The sequence below is a fragment of the Mizuhopecten yessoensis genome, unplaced genomic scaffold, assembly GCF_002113885.1.
Source record: "Mizuhopecten yessoensis strain PY_sf001 unplaced genomic scaffold, ASM211388v2 scaffold716077, whole genome shotgun sequence".
NCBI lineage: Eukaryota > Metazoa > Mollusca > Bivalvia > Pectinida > Pectinidae > Mizuhopecten > Mizuhopecten yessoensis.
In genome coordinates this window covers 75,226-95,809 of record NW_018479936.1, presented here as the reverse complement: position 1 = coordinate 95,809, position 20,584 = coordinate 75,226, and the positions used below count along the sequence as shown (strand labels likewise).

At 36.8% G+C, this 20,584-nt stretch overlaps 1 protein-coding gene across 1 annotated transcript in view; it reads right to left on the bottom strand.

Moving 5' to 3' along the window:
- LOC110441642 (glypican-6-like) overlaps window positions 1-20,584 on the bottom strand; it is a 111,879-nt gene that overhangs the window by 46,830 nt on the left and 44,465 nt on the right. The window contains exons 2-4 of the mRNA XM_021484837.1: window positions 17,108-17,266; window positions 5,787-6,178; window positions 5,218-5,383 (exon numbers count right to left, since the gene is read on the bottom strand). Of these exons, the coding sequence (XP_021340512.1) occupies window positions 5,218-5,383; window positions 5,787-6,178; window positions 17,108-17,266 (717 nt within the window). The remainder of the gene's footprint in view (window positions 1-5,217; window positions 5,384-5,786; window positions 6,179-17,107; window positions 17,267-20,584) is intronic.

The following is a 20,584-nucleotide window of genomic DNA, read 5'->3' as shown; positions in this document are numbered from 1 at the left end:
GGGGTCCTGAAATTTACAATTTAAATAAAGCCCCTGATGATCTTTCCATCCATGCAGAGAAAATGACTGTAATACCTCTGAGTCTGGAGAAGAAGATTTTTGAAATATTGGTTAATTTTCCCTTTTGGGCCCCGCCCTGGCCCCTAGGGTTGGGGTAGGAATCCCAATTTTACAATTTGGTAGCCTCATCTACCAAGGATGATTCTGACCAAGTTTGAAAAAATTCCATCCACTGATTCTTGAGAAGAAGTTGATAATGTAAAAAGTTTACGCACGACGGACGACGACGGACGGAAAGTGATTGGAATAGGTCACTTGAGCAAAGCTCAGGTGACCTAAAAATGAATAAATAGAAAACAGGATTATTCTTAAGACGATTCAGTCAAATGTCTTGGAAACACTGATCAATGTTATTAACCCCAACTGATGGGAAAAGTGTTCTCCAACACCTCTTAAAATTGTAAATACGAATCGTTTCAGCAATTATTGGAGCGGGTATTGATCTTATTTTCAAAAGATATATCTTCTCTCTACTAAATCATGATAACACATCCCGATTTTTATGGCTCCACGTCCGATTTTCATGGCTCCACGTCACAACGATATTTTCTCCAGCTTCACCATTAATTACCCTCATGCTTTCTGAATACCAAAAGGGAAAAAATTGTAACTAATTCCTTCTTGGAGAACTAGGTAAGGAAAACCACTGTAAATTTAAGTTTGAAATTGATTCTCACTAAAACAGACTGATGCCACGCTACGGTCCATGCAACGATTCCTTATAAGTTTAACAAAATCAGGTGAATTGTGCCGAGAATTGTCAGTACACACACACATAATAGGGTTCACTGGAAGTGACAGAGCCAGGAATTTAATTTCCAACAATGCAGTTCATTTGTTCTTCAAAGGAAACCCTTGGGAGCTGTTACTTTGGTGTCGTACGTTTGTCTTGATAAGGAGCAGAGCCTGCAGACGACCAGGTCCTAATTTGCATCAGAAGTGCACTATTTTTTATCAGGTACAGACTTTTCCACATAAACCCTCAGGACAATGACTTGTGTGATGGACAATAGATTTTTTTTTCTTTCTGTCAGACGTAATAACTCGGCAAATGTGACCTAAATTCACCGATCTGGATCTCTACCGACACTAAACTTTCCAATTTACTTGCATCAGTATGGTATGTCGTTAGTGAAGTATCACACTGGGGAAGGTGAGAAATCTTCTACACTACTTAACAGGGACAGGTGTAGACGGAACTTTGTAACCTACACAGGTAACTACAGGTAACTACAGGTAACCACAAGGGACAGGTGTAAACGGAACTTTGTAACCTACACAGGTAGCTATGGGTAACCACAAGGGACAGGTGTAAACGGAACTTTGTAACCTACGCAGGTAACTACAGGTAACCACAAGGGACAGGTGTAAACTGAACTTTGTAACCTACACAGGTAACCACAGGTAACCACAAGGGACAGGTGTGAGTGAATGCCTTTGTCACCTACACAGGTAACTACAGGTAACCACAAGGGACAGGTGTAAGTGAAGGCCTTTGTCACCTACACATATAACTACAGGTAACCAAATGGGTGAACAAAGTTTTTTACACCTGTACTAGTTACCACATGTAACTTTGCCCACCTACAAACTTACTTCTCTCAGGGCTTGTTTTTATACTCGAATGATTTGAAATGAGAATGTAATAGTGCAAGCCCTGCCTGTAGACGTCCCTTCCATGCTGTCTGATACTTGGGCAGGCTGGACGTCAATGTTTCAGATGTACAGCATGGTATCTGGTGCATCTGATTCACTATAACACACCTGTATTCCTCACATCTAAGCTTTAATCACGCTCTCTCAAATTAAAAACAAAAAAACCCACTTTATTAAACTGCAATGACACATCGACACACTAACTATTTCCGGGCAAAGAAAGTATAAAGGACACATTCTGTAAAAGTCCGACGATATTGCCTAACTTGTGTGAAGCAGAAGGCCTGTGTGGTAAAACACACTAACCCATTTATATAGCGAACTTGAACCGCAAATCAATAGAAATAGAGACGGGGAAAAAATTGGTTTGTAGTTAAGGAAATGGGGTTTTGAAAAGCTTGACCTGCATAGATAACCTACTGGTTATAAAGTTTCTTGGGCTGACCCGGAGTAAATACTTGGAGTGGCAGGAGGTCGGTGTCGTCAATAAACTTCGCGTTTAAAAGACCTCTGAAATTGTATATACCACCGGATGTAGGTGTCACAGCTACCATCACAAGGGATGACACAACAATGGGTATTGTGGCAAAACAATCAACACTTGATGAATATTTCATCAGGTGTAGAAAATGCGTTGAAATGAGAACTACTCAGACTGAATGTGTTCAAGATTTAAACATCCTTCTGCTGAAAGGCTCCCATCTCATTATAACATCCTTCTGCTGAAAGGCTCCCATCTCATTATATCATCCTTCTGCTGAAAGGCTCCCATCTCATTATAACATCCTTCTACTGAAAGGCTCCCATCTCATTATAACATCCTTCCGCTGAAAGGCTCCCATCTCATTATAACATCCTTCCGCTGAAAGGCTCCCATCTCATTATAACATCCTTCCACTGAAAGGCTCACATCTCATTATAACATCCTTCTGCTGAAAGGCTCCCATCTCATTATAACATCCTTCTGCTGAAATGCTCCCATCTCATTATAACATCCTTCTGCTGAAATGCTCCCATCTCATTATAACATCCTTCTGCTGAAATGCTCCCATCTCATTATAACATCCTTCTGCTGAACGGCTCCTATCTCATTATAACATCCTTCCACTGAAAGGCTCCTATCTCATTATAACATCCTTCCACTGAAAGGCTCACATCTCATTATAACATCCTTCTGCTGAAAGGCTCGCATCTCATTATAACATCCTTCCACTGAAAGGCTCCTATCTCATTATAACATCCTTCCACTGAAAGGGCCCCATCTCATTATAACATCCTTCTGCTGAAAGGCTCCCATCTCATTATATCATCCTTCTGCTGAAAGGCTCCCATCTCATTATATCATCCTTCTGCTGAAAGGCTCCCATCTCATTATAACATCCTTCTACTGAAAGGCTCCCATCTCATTATAACATCCTTCTGCTGAAATGCTCCCATCTCATTATAACATCCTTCTGCTGAACGGCTCCTATCTCATTATAACATCCTTCCACTGAAAGGCTCCTATCTCATTATAACATCCTTCTGCTGAAAGGCTCCCATCTCATTATAACTGTGTTATACAACCAGAAGGAAACTACATTTCTGTTTCAATTCTGCCTCAAAAAATAGTCATTTTCATTAGATTCCCATCACAACAAGCTGGTGATTTCATTGTCAGTTTCAGATTTGAGATAATTTGGATTATCGTAGCTTAATGAATCCCAAATGACTGTTCATGCTAATTGGTTTCAACATTATAATCTCGGTTAACAATTTGTCTGCACTGCGATTGAAAGCAGATTTTTGATTGCATAATACTGGTCGGGCTTTTACACTGTCAATTTTCTTCATTTTAAACAGAACCCTATCCGAATTGCGTTTAAATCTAATTTCACTGCGTGTTATTGTTCTATGTTTTCTGCTTAAATGACAGAAACTGAATTACCGAAAATCAGAGAAATCATTCAAAAGAAAACCAGCCGATATGCAGAAGCCTTAATCACATTTTTTGTAAAATATCAAATCCCAAATGAAAACTAATCTAAATAGGTATCATTGCAAATTCTTCCTACTTGGCAGAAATCACGGGTATCACTTTACAAAGACATGTTTTATGAAAACATTAATTTGTAACGTTTGCTTCCATGAAAAAATTGCATTTTAACATAATATGATAATTAGACAATGACTATAAATCTTTTGAGTCTGTCTGGCTAATGGGTCTCATATATTTCTCCAGGAAGGCAGGCATGCAGAATACTTCAACAAACTCTGCTGATCCGACCAAAATTTGATAAAATTGATTATTCAGAGACGAGATAGCTAGCTAGCTACAAGCATGGGGAACTCCAAAGACAAATTTATTCAATTTTTATGACAAAGTTTGTGTAAATTATTTATTGGTTTTCATTAATTCTAGGCCAATCAGACGTTGACAGTTGGGAGTGACTCATCTAGACGCCTATTCATCGTCGTCTGGTCATAGACACGGGGAATATGACTGTGAGCTCTCGCGACAGTCTCACCCACTCTATACACTTTTTTGTTATGACTGTCGCAATTAGAATGATATCGAAATAGCTTAGAGATTATGACAGAAAATTATAAGCATGAGGTTATGTGGCACCGAGTAGCAAGATCTATAAGAGCTGCTAGAAAAAGAAAAAAAATCGATGTTGAACGAAAAAAGGCTGTCTAATATGTGGGTAATTTAGACTATTTCTCAATTTTCTTCATGAAAAAATAACAGAGCACCTAATTCATTATACTTCAGTACTGATGGATTCAATGGGTTGTAATGGAATACAGCAGAATTTATGTCTTTAGCATTTCTTTGACAACTCCTAATTACTTTTAGCAACAGCAAAATGATTTGCCTGTTCAGGTTAATAGCGGAAAAAAACAATTTACAGGGAAATTTCCTTAAATCATTGTATAATGGTGTGTAAAATGGTTTGAAAAGTGTTTCACAAAATACTGAAAATAAAGTAGGTCAAAGTGACCTTGAAACATGACACAATTTTCGTCCATGTAGGCCTCTCTCATTCCAACTCCATGCAAGATAACATCCCATTACAGATTAAGGAGAAAAACAATACCACTTCTACTGTTATAAATTAAAACATTCATAATAGCTTTGAAGGACAAAACGATATTTCACCAGCCAACCAGTATTTCAGACCAGGAGCATCCTCATCAAGGAATAGTATTGAGAAATCACACTGTGTAAACAGTGAATCCATTGATCAGACAATGTCAAAAGCCTTAATATTCAATAATCACACAAGGGTCAAAATTTGAAAGTCTAAACATTTACTCAAGTATCATTGCCAGACAATTTCAAGGTCAGAGGTCAAGGCTTGTAAATTGTAAATGTGATTGCCTAGACAAGGTCAAAAGTTAAGGTTGGATTTTTTTTTAATTATAGACTGATATTTTATGCCATGATAAGGCCATATGCTGATATTATTTTAGCCAAATTCTGTTGGTTAGAGAAAGTTTAATTATCAAAGTACATACCAATGTAATCGTTCCAGAGCTGGTTAAGTTCAGCATGGTGAGCCAGACAACCCTTCATGGTGTTGAGACAGTAGTTATTGCAGGGCTTGGTTTGTGTGAGGCCCCGACAATGGGGGCAGTACATCATCCTCATCAGCGCCTTGGTACACGCCTCTGTTGGGGGTATCTACGGAAACAATAACACATAAGAATGTTTCAAAGTTTTCGAACAGTTCACATTCTTAACTTTTGTTTACAATTACAAAATTATTTTGTATTGTGTTGAATACAGCGTGTGCTGCACAAAACCACTGACTCATCAGCTGGGAGCCACCAATCAACAAGTGTTTCATCCTTTCAAATTAAAAAAATATTTTGTATTTATTATATGGTAATGCTGATTAATAGTTTTTTCACCAAAAAATCCAGATTTTTTTCAAAATAACAGAACTTGGCATGAAAATTAAAAAAATATATATCAATTGTTGAAAAAAGTTGATCATAAAAATGTTCACATTGATAACAGTATTCAACTAATACTTTAAGTGCTGACATTCATATATCATTATACAAATTGTCCACTATCTCACCTTCAGTACTTCAAGAACTACATCCCGACCAATAGCCAATCCCTGCACAAAAGTCCGTGCTGCTACGAAAGATCGTTTTATTTTTAATGATAACTGTTGAGGTGTATCCCCGAAAGGTTTCAATTTGCTCATCTGGCTCGTCACACACCGAAGAAACGTTTCGTCGAACACCAGTGTTGGGTTCAGCAACATGAACATCTTCCTTAGTAAGTTACGGAAGAAATTGTCTAAGGCATCAAAGAGACTTATATCCGTCCCTTTGTAGTAACTCCGCAAGTCCTTGAATAAATTCGCGAACACATCAGAGTTTTGTTGATATAAAAGACCGTATGTCTTCACGAACATTTCATGCAAATCCTTCTTTGCATTATCAAGAAGCTCTGTAAAAAATTCTGAAAGAGAAAATGTAAAATTATTAAAATGCATATAAAATTGATAGCTATTGAATTACAAACACATACAGACCTTATATACTTCATTTCAATTATTTCCCCAGAACACTTTCTTTTTACAGAACTACAAATTAACTTAAAAAAAACAGAACTAAAAATCTCTTAAATAATATTAAATTTAGTACAAAACTCCAGCACAAATCCCTGGCAAAAACATTGTCTGATTATTTGTTAAGCCCAAAATATATATAAATATATTGTTTTGCCTTTCATTTTTCTTAAAAAAAATTATTATTAACATTTATCAAACTGTGAGGAACCCCCTTCATCCAACAATAGAATCATCCCTGTATCCCTAGTCAAGAGAACTCATCCAATAGAAAGGTAGAAAAGATGAGAGAGATAAAATAGGTTTTGTGAAATGATGCCTTAAATCTCAACATTTATGGAATTGTTAGTTAAATTGTATAGCCTAGGATTTTGAGATTTTACAAGCTGATAATTTCTTTTGACATGCATTTAGTATAGGTCTGGTATGAACTACATTCTAGAGGTCGTGAATCTCATAAAATGAACTGCGACAGCCAATTCATGATGACTTTGCATTTTTGTTTTAATGAAATATTTTCAGCAAATGTGTGAGATGTTTTAAGTTTATTGGTACTGGTAAAAAAAAATCCAATCAGAAATAAAGAATACTCTCGGCAGGCATTTGTCTCATTCACAAAGAAAACCCATTCAAAATCCGAAATTTTGTGGCAAAAATCGCTTCACTGGATTTGCAAAATAGGAACTGCAAATGAGTCGAGCCAATAAAACTACATTAAAATACCAGATGTTGAAAAAATTCATGGGCAAAAACAGTCACATACCGTTGCCATAACATAGCTGAAGAAAAAGCCTGCTGAAACATGTGTTGAGATAAAATGTTGTTTTTTTGGCCGTGTACATTTACCAGAGGATAGTGTGTTGGCAAGATTACATCAAATCTCCTTCAAGAGCTTGTTGATACAAGTGAAACCTTTATATGTGATAAATCCACATTAGTCTTGAAGCCTCATAATAGTTTTCTAGATTCCACTTTGGACGGAGGAGAGCGTGATGGATTGAGAGATTATTTGGAGTTCAGGAGCAATTGAAGTTCACTGAGAACAGCGACATTACAAAGACTGATATGATACGAGACTATTAACTTAGGTGGAATTTTCTACCGAAATATATTACTTTTATTTTGTTATCTAGTTCAGCAAAACTTTTGGTACTCTATTTATGAAACAGTTTAAGACCTTTTGTCACAACAGACAATGCAAACAGAAAGAAATAGAGGTTCCCCAACGAGTGATGGTTGGTTATCATGTTTATCAATCTGGAGTTTTTCAAATTGTATTAAGACACAAGGTTTACCGAATGTCTTTTACAATTTTAAAATTAGCTAATGAGATTTAGATAAACATGATAACCAGCCATCATGAATCTGGCTATCTATTAGTCCCATTAGTTTCATTTGATATCTATGAAAACCATATGTTAACTGTATTGCCATGAATCTCACAATTGAAAATGACAGCACAAAAAAGCATTGTGATGTGACGTCAATACTCAAAGATTGACCAATGAAATAACATTCAAAAATGTTTACCAACATCTAACGTTTATCCAACGAGTCTGGAGTGGGGGACCCTATGGTGGTTGTGTGTGAAAATATGTCCCAAAGGGCCTGAGCTTGATAAAATATGTCCCAAAGGGCCTGAGCTTGAATAATCATGGAAAGAAATCTATTATATAATAAAATAAGCAATTACAGTACCTATGTTGACTGACCATTGGTCTATATGATTATAACATATTTCCTATCTATATTTTTGACTTGAGAAAGTCTACAGGCTCTTAATTTACATTAGCATCATATATTACACTTACTCAAGTCGACGAACAGCGGGGGAAAAAAATCATACAGACTGAAAGACCATTTAACGTATTTATCCGGCAATAAGCCCATGCTTGGTAATAAGCCCACCAAAGAGAGATAATGTGTTGCCCCCTTGGGATTATTGTAGGATAACTATGGTAAGTGCCAAAGTAGTGATAATGATATTCTTTTGCCTGAATCTTCATCAGAATTTTCACAGCTACTTTGATATATATATTGACAGAAACATCCAGATATTGAAACAGAGTTTAATGGGCATGTATACAAGATCATGTACGAGCCTGATAACGGCTGTATCATTTACACGCGGGCTGACAAGAAATGATTGACCCTAATATAGGATAATGTCCCCTATAATGGTCATGTAAATGAGGAAGAATGGCACAACCACACGCGACCTCACAATTATATCTGGACAGTTGGGTATCGCTTGGACACAGATATGATGCATATGCTGAACTTTTGGACACAGATATGATATCGATGCATATGTTAAACTTTCTATCTCCTTCATCATTAAGTACTGGGTTCATGTACATGTATTTTTATGAACCACAAGTATGTATGTAAACAGATTCCATTGTATGATATATCTTAATTGTATCTCCTGCCCCAAGGAAGGAGGTGTCTAAACCTCTAACTAAAGGATCCTGTTGGGGGGTAAAATACATCCCAAAATACTAGAGTAATGGAGGTACTTATCAAGGCTTATCTGGTCACTAAATGGATTTATAATTGGCCACAAATGACCAGTTAGGTCCAGATAACCTGTTTACAGCCTCTGAAACATGCACATCATGTACTACAACATATGGTTTACATTACATGTCCTGTTCAGGGGTCAAACTTTCACCTCTACTTCACCAAGGTCAAGGTTAAATAGTTCTACAGAAACAAGATTCAGAGCCTCATAATGAGATGCATATGGCAAATAAAAGTCATTTTTTATATTTCTGGCAGATCAAAATTGGCAGTCTTTTGTATTTTCCAAATTGTTTTCATTTTTTTTTTTTATCAAAATGGTAATGTAACTGCCCTTGCCGTCTGATTTTGAAGATTGATGTAAGCATGATATTTATTGGCTTCAGCTAGTTGGTTAGTAGATACTGCCACCTTCCTGTTTTTCCTCAAACACCAATCTTGTTTTTCTCCTCATTTTTGTCTTTCCAATCTTCCATGTCACAAAAACAAATTTGCAAACAGGGAATTCTTTCAACACTGTTCCAATCATAGATCAAATGAAACAATTGAAAGTTCTATGTGACTTTCAAAGCTTTTGTTATCTGTTCGTCCTAGTTGTCAATTCTGCAAATAGAGACAGCGAGACTTTTTCACATGTAACTTCATCGCTGGGAGGAAACCCTAAATGTTTCGATCAAAAAGCTTCCACTATGTTTTCTCTAAGATTAATGATTAAATCTAATCACAGTCACTTCTATGCTTGTATCTCCCCTTCTCTTACAAGCTTTCAGTGCATTTGACTGCAGCATGAACCTGTAATAATATCGGAATTGTTTCCTCATCAATACAAGTTCTACGTCAAACATTCTTTTTTCCCCGTCTCCAATACACGTTATCCCGTTTTGCCCTGCTATCTTGATGGGTGTTTTATCAAGCTTTTCAAGAAATAGCAACAGAAATATGCATAATCGACCTCCAGATAAATGACACCCCTTACCTCAACAGTGTAATTTAGCAAACAGATGGAGCTTGGCTGTCTCTCCGGTCCTCTTTCTCCTGCTCAGACACGACAGCAGTGACACCACAGCTCCCTCTAACTTTACATTATACAATATTTATTCCATTGTAGGCATCTGTATCTGTTTTTATTGCGACTGCCTAAAACACTGTCCTCCACGAAACTTGATATACCTTACTTATTTTCTAGGTTTGATTAAATCATTACTGTTCCAATCTGGTTCCATTTCAGTAAAAAAATAAATGCATTATTGGATCCCATTAAGAATTTCAACAACTTCTTGAAAATTGCCTGAAACCCCACCACATCGTTTTAGGAAAAAGTCACTGATTTATGCATCCTATTTGAACACTGTGATTGAATGGATGTTTTTATGAGACACCTTCCCCATCTTTTCTTTTAACTTGTGCTTATAACAGTGTCAAAACCCAAACAGGCTATATTTATCTGAAATGAAATGTTACTAAAATATTGCAAAATAAACATGAAAAAGTTCAATTTCTTTATAATACCCACTTGTCTATAGTAAATATAAACAGCATGAACAGTTTTTCAATGGTCATTTTAGTTATTGTAAGAGATTTTTGTCAGGCAAAATACAAGTACAACTGACGTGGCCTTTTCATGAATTTTTAGTATTCTTACACTTGTTTGAATTCTTTTTCTAATGAATGCAAGAGTTCGGCTGACACAGATTATACTGTTTTGTGTAAATTCAGAGTGACGATAGCCAACGATAAACCAAACACACACAATTTAAAAACTTCAAACATTACAAAAAAGAGGACTGCTTAAGATAACCAGTATCATTTTCGCTGACCCTAGGTGAAGATTAGTCCGTAGACATTCTACCTCGACAACGGTAATAAGTTCAAATAACATTGAAGTGGGGCGTATAAGTTATTTAAACAATTTCTGCACGGGACAAGAACCAAATATCAATATGACCTCTGGGTAGAAGTATTACCAAATTTCATGTCATATTATCAAGTCTTTTAACCCTTTCACCCCTATATAACTTCAGTAAACTCTTCCATGCATTGATTTGGATGAGTCCATTATGGTCTACAGTGGTGAAAGGGTTCATACCTTAAACCTAACACCTTACAACACAGTAATCCTTTAAACCATCGCAACATTTCCCTAAAGGATTGATTAGTTATAATGTTATGTCAGCAAATATATGTGGTATGAATTTAATAATATCTTTCAGAATATATAGCTAAAAGCGAAATGATAATAATTTCAGAGATTTTCATCAACAACAATATCTTACTTTAACCCCGAGTATATCTTTTCAAATAAATAATTGTTAAGAATTTCTTTTCATTTTCTTATTTCCCTTACCCAAAATTATTTTCTAGAATGTGTTTACACAATATTCTCATTAATAGTTTAGTCTTGTCGTTCGGACTGTTACAGGAAACTGTACAGTACCCTCTAAAAACACCACTTCCTGTTCTGCTTCCTTGTCAGGGATTGGCAAACTTTGCGTCTGGCTGACCTGTCTAAGATCATCTGACCGCTAATTAATGCCTTATAATTCACGTTTATGGGTGACTTTCTGAGAGATGTTTTTCGGCTTTACTAATTGGGTTTTTGTATTGTCCAGTGAATTCCAATTACACTTACAGTAGAATACATTGTATCTTTCAGAATAACAACAGAAGCGGAAGGAACTCCATTTATCATCAGAAAAGTACATCCTTCCGAAAAATACCAAAAAACATAGTTTAACAGGAACAGCAGCTGAAGCTATAAAATCTTCAAACCCAGAACAGTAGGCTTTGTCCTTAGACACGATACCTCCATTGGTCTATCTGGTTTTTGTTCATTTGGACATATATGTTACGCGTAACCCAATTTAAAAAAACAATTTTAAACTTCAACCGGGGTGCTCGAAACAAATTCTAACGCAAAGTTACAATGCCTTAAATTTTACAGTAAGAACCAAGCCAAATGAAGTTTATTACACCTGTTTATCTTTATGGCTGGGGTAGAGGAGGAGGGAGCTCGTCGTGTGCTATTTACTCTGTTAGACTGAGTATATACCTAAATGCTCTCTGGGCTATTAACAAAACACCAAACATGTGGCTAAGATCAAACCTCGGGAGTATTGCACCTTGTACATGTTGGTGGAGTGGGAAACATGGACTGGCCTATGTAGTACTCCACGATGATCTACATCTTGTCTCCATTACTTTTAACTCATTCACCCCTGAAATTTCATAATGAACCATTCCAACCTTTGAATTGGAAGAGTTCAAATGTGTATTCAGGGGTGAATGAGTAAAAGTCTTGTTGGATTAACTAGTATTTTAAATCGTATTTCTAAAATTTGGAAAAACAAATCAGGTCAAATTTTCAATGTCTTCAAACTTTCATGAATATTTCCCATTTTGTAAATTGATTCACATTAAGAAATACCTAAAATATTAATTAACTAGAATTCACAAAAAGGTTTTCAAAAAGTATTCATGTTTTTGTGTTGAACTCATATGTTCAAAACAACTTCAAACTTATTATCCCAGTATGTAACTAAAACTTTCAAAATCAATTTTGAACAATAAATGGCTTTAATTCAAATAATATTTTGCAATTTTTCTGAATAGGAATATCTGAATATTTTTCTTTAAAATATTTATATTGATTTCATGAAGAACAAGACTAGGTCAAAATCAAACTTTATCTAAAAGATACTAAATAGGACCATATTCCTTAGTTTGTGCATTGTTAAGAAACAGGTTCTTGTACTTTTGCATAATTATGTCACACAGGTTAGTTATATATAAATAAAAACATTTAAACGGATGCCAAAATCTGTTCAATTTGCATAAATTGGGCATACACAAATATTGACAATATTTTTTTTAACTAAATTTGAGATCCATTCCAGATTTTAGTGGCTGCTGTATATGCCTGCCAGTAGTACTCACACATGCTTGAATTGTTTCAGCCTCTGTTGAGATAGGCTGTAGCTGTTTGCTATCAGGTATATAGACATTGTTTCACTCATAGAATTAGCACAGTCCTAAGAACTTTTCATGCCAAATCAAGATTTTCACACAATTTTCCAAAAACTTCACTGAGTTATGATAACTTCGCATTTTTTTCTTCATTTCAAATACTTTCACAAATCAAACATGATCACAATTTTTTTTTCAATTTCCAAGATATCAAATATTTTCAGTTTCGAGAATTTCACAAATCTTACATTTCCTGGTTTATTTGCTCACAGATTAAAGTGTATATAGGTTCCAATAGTTTAAATTGTAAAAAACACCTACAATGTCAAAATCAAAGATATTTTGAACCATGTCGACATAAGAATTGCTGAAATGCATGGGGAAGTTCGGAGTCTGTAGCCATTCCATGTGTAGTCAAGCATCTATCTGTCCAGGGGCAGACACATACAAAAAGGACAACCACGAAAACATGGTGGGGTTCTTCAGCAAGAAAGTAAATTATTCTATACAAATATCAAATCCAATTTCATAGGCAAATACCAAAATGGTGGTTTCCTTCCGTTTTTATTTGTTTTGAGTCATTTATAGATCAGGTCTGTCGTTCATCATCAAATGAAAATCCTAAATTTACGTCATGAAACTGGAAATTAAAACTGACAATAACAAAAACCAAGATCTGTCTACAGTAATTCTCGATCAGCTGCGAACTTCAAAACTTCACTCTCAATCTTATCAGTGTAGAGAATAAATGTATTGGGAATTCTTTCAATTTCAAAATGACAAAAGCATTATTACAATACATGTATACCCAACTGTAAAAGAATTATGCCAAAAACAATCCTTTCTAGAAATGTCTTTTGAACATGTCACTACAAGACAATTAACCAGTTTTAGCTTTAAATATCTACATTTTAAAGATCTTGTGACAATAAATGAAACATGAAGAGAACTTGAACTGATTTTAACAGAAATTGTAAAAACACTATTTACAACAAGAGGCCCAAGAGGGCCTGTGTCGCTCACCTGAATATTTAAGCAGTCATAGCAAAATATTCTCATTAAATATTATATTGCACTAAAAACATTCCCTCACAAACTTTGTTGGCTCCATCTGTTGAAATTACCAGCAAAATATTATTATAAGATTCTAAGCTTTTTGATTCTTCTTCAGAAGTTGCTTGACATATTTTTCCCTGTGATCTTGTAAGAAGGTCAATGTCATTTTCCTTCTCAAATTGGTTAGCTCTATTCCAAAAAGCTACCAGCCAAATCTTATGAATCCATTCCTTTTAGTTCTCAAGAACAAATCCATTAAAATGTTGTTGACCTCTGTGACCTCTAAAGTAGGTTGAGGTCATTTTCATTTGCAAACTTTGGTGAGCTCTATCCCGGGAAGTCACCAGCCAAATATTATAATTTTATGCCTTTTAATTCTTCAGAAGAAGCTGTTTGAACTGTTTGACATATTTGAACGCTGTGACCTTGAAAGTAGGTCAAGGTCATTTTCATTCGCAAACTTTGTTTGGCTCTTTCCCAGGAAGCCACCTGCCAAATATTAAGATTTTATAACTACCAGTTCTTCAGAAGAAGTCGTTTAAAGTGTTTGACATATCTGCCTCATGTGACCTTAAAAGAAGGTCAAGGTCATTTTCATTCTCAAACTTTGTTCGGCTCTTTCCTAGGAAGCTACAAGCCAAATATAGAGATTATATACCTTTCAGTTCTTCAGAAGAAGTCGTTTGAAGTGTCTGACACATTTGACTCCTGTGACCTTGAAAGAAGGTCAAGGTCATTTTCATTCTCAAACTTTGTCGGGCTCTATCCAAGGAAGCCATCAATCAAAAATAAAGATTCTATACCTTTCAGTTCTTCAGAAGAAGTCATTTGAAGCATTTGACATTTATGACCCCTGTGACCTTGAAAGTAGGTCAAACAAGTTTTCATTATCAAACTTTGTTGGGCTCTATCCCAGGAAGCCATCAGCCAAATATGAAGATTCTATACCTTTTAGTTCTTTAGAAGAAGTCGTTTGAAGTTTTTGACATATTTGACCCCTGTGACCTTGAAAACAGGTCAAGGTCATTTTCGTTCTCAAACTTTGTAGCGCTCCTACCAACGAAGCTTTCAGCCAAATATCATGACTCTAGGCCTGTCCGTTCTTCAGAAGAAGTTGTTTAAAGGAAAAGTTGACGGACGAGGACGGACGGACGCCGGACGGACGACGGACGCCGCGCCACGGCATAAGCTCACTTGGCACTTTGTGCCAGGTGAGCTAATAATGGACTGTGTGTAATGATAAACAGACTCAAGTCAAAGACCTTGATGAACATTGTATGTGACACTGAAACCTATAATGGTGCCCGCTTTGCAATATGAATAAAAAGTTTTAACAGCCTTTGTTAAAACTGTTTGCGTGATAGAAACCAGAGAACAGTATACCAGAAGAACACTGGTTACCAAAGTGACCTCATATGGCTCGGAATCCAGTATTTCATCAGCAGTAAAAATATTGAATGGGTCCTGAACTCATTCACCACTACAATTTTAAACTGGACTTGCCCAGTCATTGATTTGGTAAGGTTCAAATGTGGCTTTAGGGGTGGATGGGTGAACCCATGAGGAATTGTCCTCTTATTCGTTCATGAGGTCAGCACCGACACATTTCAGTCCGTTAAATCCATTTTCATGTTCCCCTAAATGGCATCATGATTTTCCACGAGTTTGCATGCAAGCCAGAAATCTTCCGTCAATCAGAGCTGATGATCTATTCAGTCCTTTGTTGACTCAAGGGCTTCATTCTCATTAGGGCTTCCGTTGACTCCCTCCCACTCTTGACAAGCAGAGGATTCCCCTCAAATCAATACTGAGTGTCTTAGTCAGTCAGCTGCTAACCTCTTTTCAACACAGTGACTCACCTCCACTCCTCCCCCACCCACCCCCTCCCAACACACTGGGTTGGGTAACTATGGCCCCCAGGCAGGGTATTACAGCACATGTGTTGTTCCTCAGGAAATATTGTAATCCCCAATTAGACAAAACACATGCTTATAGACTGACACATCTGTACAAAATTTTGAAAAATGCCAGATTTTCTCGGTCTCTATTTCTAAAGGCCGCAACACACAAATGAAAGAATTTCAGTCAAATTATTTTTAGGCGCAGTACACATATGTCTTTGTTTTCAATAAGGTATTCACTTTTAATTTTGGAGTGGAAAATGCAATTAAACTTCAATGAACTCTCCCTAAAGCTACGCCTTTCTATAAACAAGTTAGTCATCATAACAAGAGGCCCATGGGCCTTAACGGTCACCTGAGTCCTACAGTATTTATTTTTGTTGTTGAAATATGTACCAATTTGAGTAAAAATAGTTAAGTATAATGTTAACTTAACTTTGTCAGGACCATGAGCTGATCATTCCTAGACCGATTTTCAGTGAGATCAGCCTATTAGAACTTGTTTTTAAGTTTGAAATAGGTATTTTCAAAATGGCGGCTGTGGCGGCCAAATTGTATATCTGATTGACCCGAAAAATAACAACACTTTGTCAGGACCATGAGTCGATCATTCCTACCAACTTTCAGTTCAATCGGCCCAGCAGAACTTGACTTTAAGTTTGAAATGTAAAATGTTAACGGACGACGGACGAAAACGGATAGCAATAGGTCACTTGAGCTAAAGCTCAGGTGACCTAATAAAAGCTGAACACTAGCTTGATTCCATAGTTTACAGTTTTGTTAAGAGGTTGTCTTGATTCAGTTAAAATCGGACAATATCCATTATCCAGAATTTCTTACAGAAATTCAATTTGAAAACAAATGTGATTACTTCTTTTGTTGAAAAAAAAAGAAAAAAGGAAATAAATTAAGCAAGACATCAATTTAAGAGACATTATCAGCAAATTAAATTTCGTTATAAAAATATCTGTGCCAGGTTTTTCAAAATTGTAACGTTAACCCTATGGAAAGTCTAATACACCTGGGAGCGCTATCGATCACTGTGGTTGAACGAAATGTTAGCGTATCATACCCATGCTTCGTAATCAATCTCAACATGAAACAAGTTTCCTTTGGGAGAAAAAAACCTTGTGATTCCTTAATCGAGGTGAATCCTGAGATAACATTGTATTGTAGAAAGCGATACATCAGCCCAACACTCTGACAAAGCAACGCATTCTCTACTACTACTCTGCTTAAGACACCGATCAATTCTAATTAGTGTGCCTGTGATGACGGTGGGAAAACTGGTTAAAATGTTGGGACGAAAATTAATGTTTAGAATAAATTTATTTATTTTATGGTTCGAGTTCAAAAAGTGGATAAAAGGTTACTTACCATCAAATTTTCTTGTTCTTGATACAAAAGTACTTTTTACATATCTAAAAGATTCATCTACTAATTTAGCATACTCCTTGGTACCGAGTGACTTTAACTTCTGTTCCATGTCGCGCGTACAACATGTGTGACCCTGCGGGCATACTTCCAGGTGTTCTCCTGTAAACGATATAAAAAAAACACATAAGTCAAAATAGTACACTTCAATGCAATCAACAGTTATCACTATCAAGAGTATTCTTAAATACCTGCATGGAAGTTATAACCATATCATATACATTCTTGTTCTAGACCATCTTGTGAATGAAGTCACATATGAGCCTCATATTTCTGGCTCCAATAGACCTGAATAAGTTGAACAAGTCCTCTTAATTTGAATCATAAAAGGGCCTGTTTCCAGTAATGTTAATTCTCCATAGGAGCCTGCCCCCGTATAATTTCTTATCTAGCTCAACTACTGTTTTTTTCTTTTCCGAAGAATAATTTTACACCTTTCCGACACCCAGATTTCATAATTTCAGTGAAAATGTATTTTTATAAAGTTGTCAATTTCAGCATCAAAGACATAAGTTCGTAAATAAAAGAAGGTTATCTCGAAATTGTAATTCGCAACATAGTATAAATTTCTTTTGATAAATATTTCCAAAACATCGTGTTTATTCATAAAACATAAAAAAAAAAATTCTCGGATGAAAATGCACTTGCAGAGACACAATTATGAAGAAAAATGCCATAAAATTGCAATTTTCTCCCGTTATATAGTTTTGGATGCAAATTTCCATCAGAAAATCGGATAGAGCTTTACTTGTTTCATATGTGTACCAAAAATCAGCTAATTCCATGTGGTGGAACGTTCTCATATCGCCGCCTGAATGTGGTTGTAAATTGAAAGAAAAGGGGAAATGAGTAACAACCTTGTCTGAAACCCTATTATATAGCTTATTATATACAAACTTTTATATTGAATATCAGAGCGGATATTTTCATGACAGTTTTATGATGTGTAACGACTAAATAAACAGTATCGATATAAAGATTTACACTGAGGACACCCTGATACATGAATACTGTTCTATCTCAAGTTGTCCTCTTCTGAATTTTCTGATCGTGTGGCCTTGTACATTTATCCGTATCTTCTTGTCTTTGTCTATACGTTTACGGAATCATTGACTCGACGCTAGCTATTCTTGTCTCACTTTCCTTGTTTTATTGTCCCATCTCCAAAGCGTTGTGGCTCTGTCAGGGTTGGGACCCTGACTTGTCTCACTTTCTTTGTGCCTGCCGACCACGCCACATCGAATAGATAGATTATCCATATGAAATACTTTATTTTGTTCTAAGTAATCAATCAATTCTGCGCTTCTTGGAGGTATTGAATGTGATTTATTATATTGTCTTGTTATTTTGTGTAATTAGTTGTTCGTTATTTATCACACATTTTCGCATAATTGTACCAAACTACTAAGTATTAGCTGTTTACAGCAATCATCGGTGGCTTGCTATTTTGTTACTTTATCGACGCTTCATAAACCAATCGTTATTGTTTCAAGATGGAGGGTAAATGTGTTGGAGAAGGGTGTCAAGTATACTTCAAGAAACGTAGTGGCAATAAGAACAGAAGTGCACGCAATGTAAATAGTCCACAATATAAATGGCTCCTAGATACGCTGGTGCAACAAGGATTGATGTCAGCAAAGGAACAAGCACTTATTTGCCAGAAGTGCTACATGAAGTATCTTCGGAACAAAAATCAGCCTGAACCTGAACCCGAGCAGAACCAGGAAATAGAGGAAGAAGACGACTCCCCGTCCCATATCCTGCCGTTGCTGACCCTTCATGATCTTTTGAATGGATCATCTTCACACAAAAAATGCTGTCTCTGTCTTGTTACCTTTGCAAGAAATGGAACAAAATCATCAGTCTTACCAAAACGTGCAAGACATCACCTGATCTATTCACACAAACTGTGGTGTCCCACCTCATCCCGCGTCTGCTCCATTCACCTTATTGGTAACGACTTAGATCCGTCTACAGAGGTTGTCCTTGATGGTAGAGGTTCCTTGGAATCTCAGTTACCATCAAAATCGTCCGAAATCATTAATGACCTCCTAGAGGTGTCGCACGTCCTTTCACAGAACCAGTCTGCGTTTACAATAAGCTTTTCTTCTCTTGATGACTCGGCATGCATGGCCTGGACAGGTTGGTCCAAAGATCAGTTCCTCGAAATCCACTCGCACTGTTCCCCATATCTTTCATCTGGTATATATACCAAGACTACACACGATGCTCTATTACTGTTCTGGGTAAAACTGAAAACCGACATTTCCTGGAGTCAGTGTTCTTCTCTTTTTGGAATTTCCAAGTCAAGTGTGTCCAAAACTTTCCACTCCATAGTACAGGCATTAGACACATCGATAGTCCCACAATTTCTAGGTCCGGATCACTTGACAAGAGAACAGTTGCTCGGGCACAATACTGTCTTTTCAGAAGCATTTTTTGGAGATAAAGCCACTGCCATATTAGATGGCACCTATATTTATATCCAGAAAAGCTCCGACCACAAGCTCCAGAGAATGTCCTACTGTGGCCAGAAGAAGAGAAACTATCTCAAATTCATGAGCATCGCCTTACCAGATGGCTACATTCTGGACACAGTAGGACCATTCACTGGCAGCGAAAATGATGCTACAATTACAAAAAAAGTCATGGACAAGCTAGTTACTTGGCTACAACCAGACGACAACGTTGTCGTTGACCGAGGTTTTAGAGATGTCCTACCAGTTCTCGAAGCCTCTGGCCTCAATGCTAGCATGCCGTCATACCTGAAACCCGGTCAAAGTCAACATTCTGACGTCCAAGCAAATCTTGACAGAACTATCACCAAATCGAGGTGGATTGTGGAATCCTATCATGGTCGTCTGAAACACTGGACGTTCTTCCGAACGCAATTGGTGTCTAACAGCTTTATCAATGTCATCGAGGCTTTGCTTCGAACCGTCACAGCCTGTCTGAATGGTATTAGAGGACCGATCTACCAGAGATCTCCAGAGAGAGATGCCAAAGATAGGCTAATGGCTGAACGTATGAAGGACCGTTTGACAACACCGAATGGTTTAGCTCAGAGAGTCAAGACAGATCCGGATCTATCTAGACGGGCAAGGTCCGAGTTTGTCAAGATGGATGCATCTTCCGTACTGTTTCCCCGTCTCGATCTTGATTACTTGAGAACCATTACGTGTGGAACGTATCAGATATCTCTGGCTCCTGGTTACATCGCCGAACATTTAAGTGATGACGGAGACTATGAGGTGTGGCTTTACCAGCACTCCCCAGACCTTCTCCGATGTCAAATACATTCTCGACACAAAAGCCAAACGAAATATAACGTTTGGATACGGTTCACCGTTTCACCCGATGTTGAGGCCCCAATAAAGGACTACTACTGCCAGTGCCCAGTTGGAGAGAGAACGATGGGAA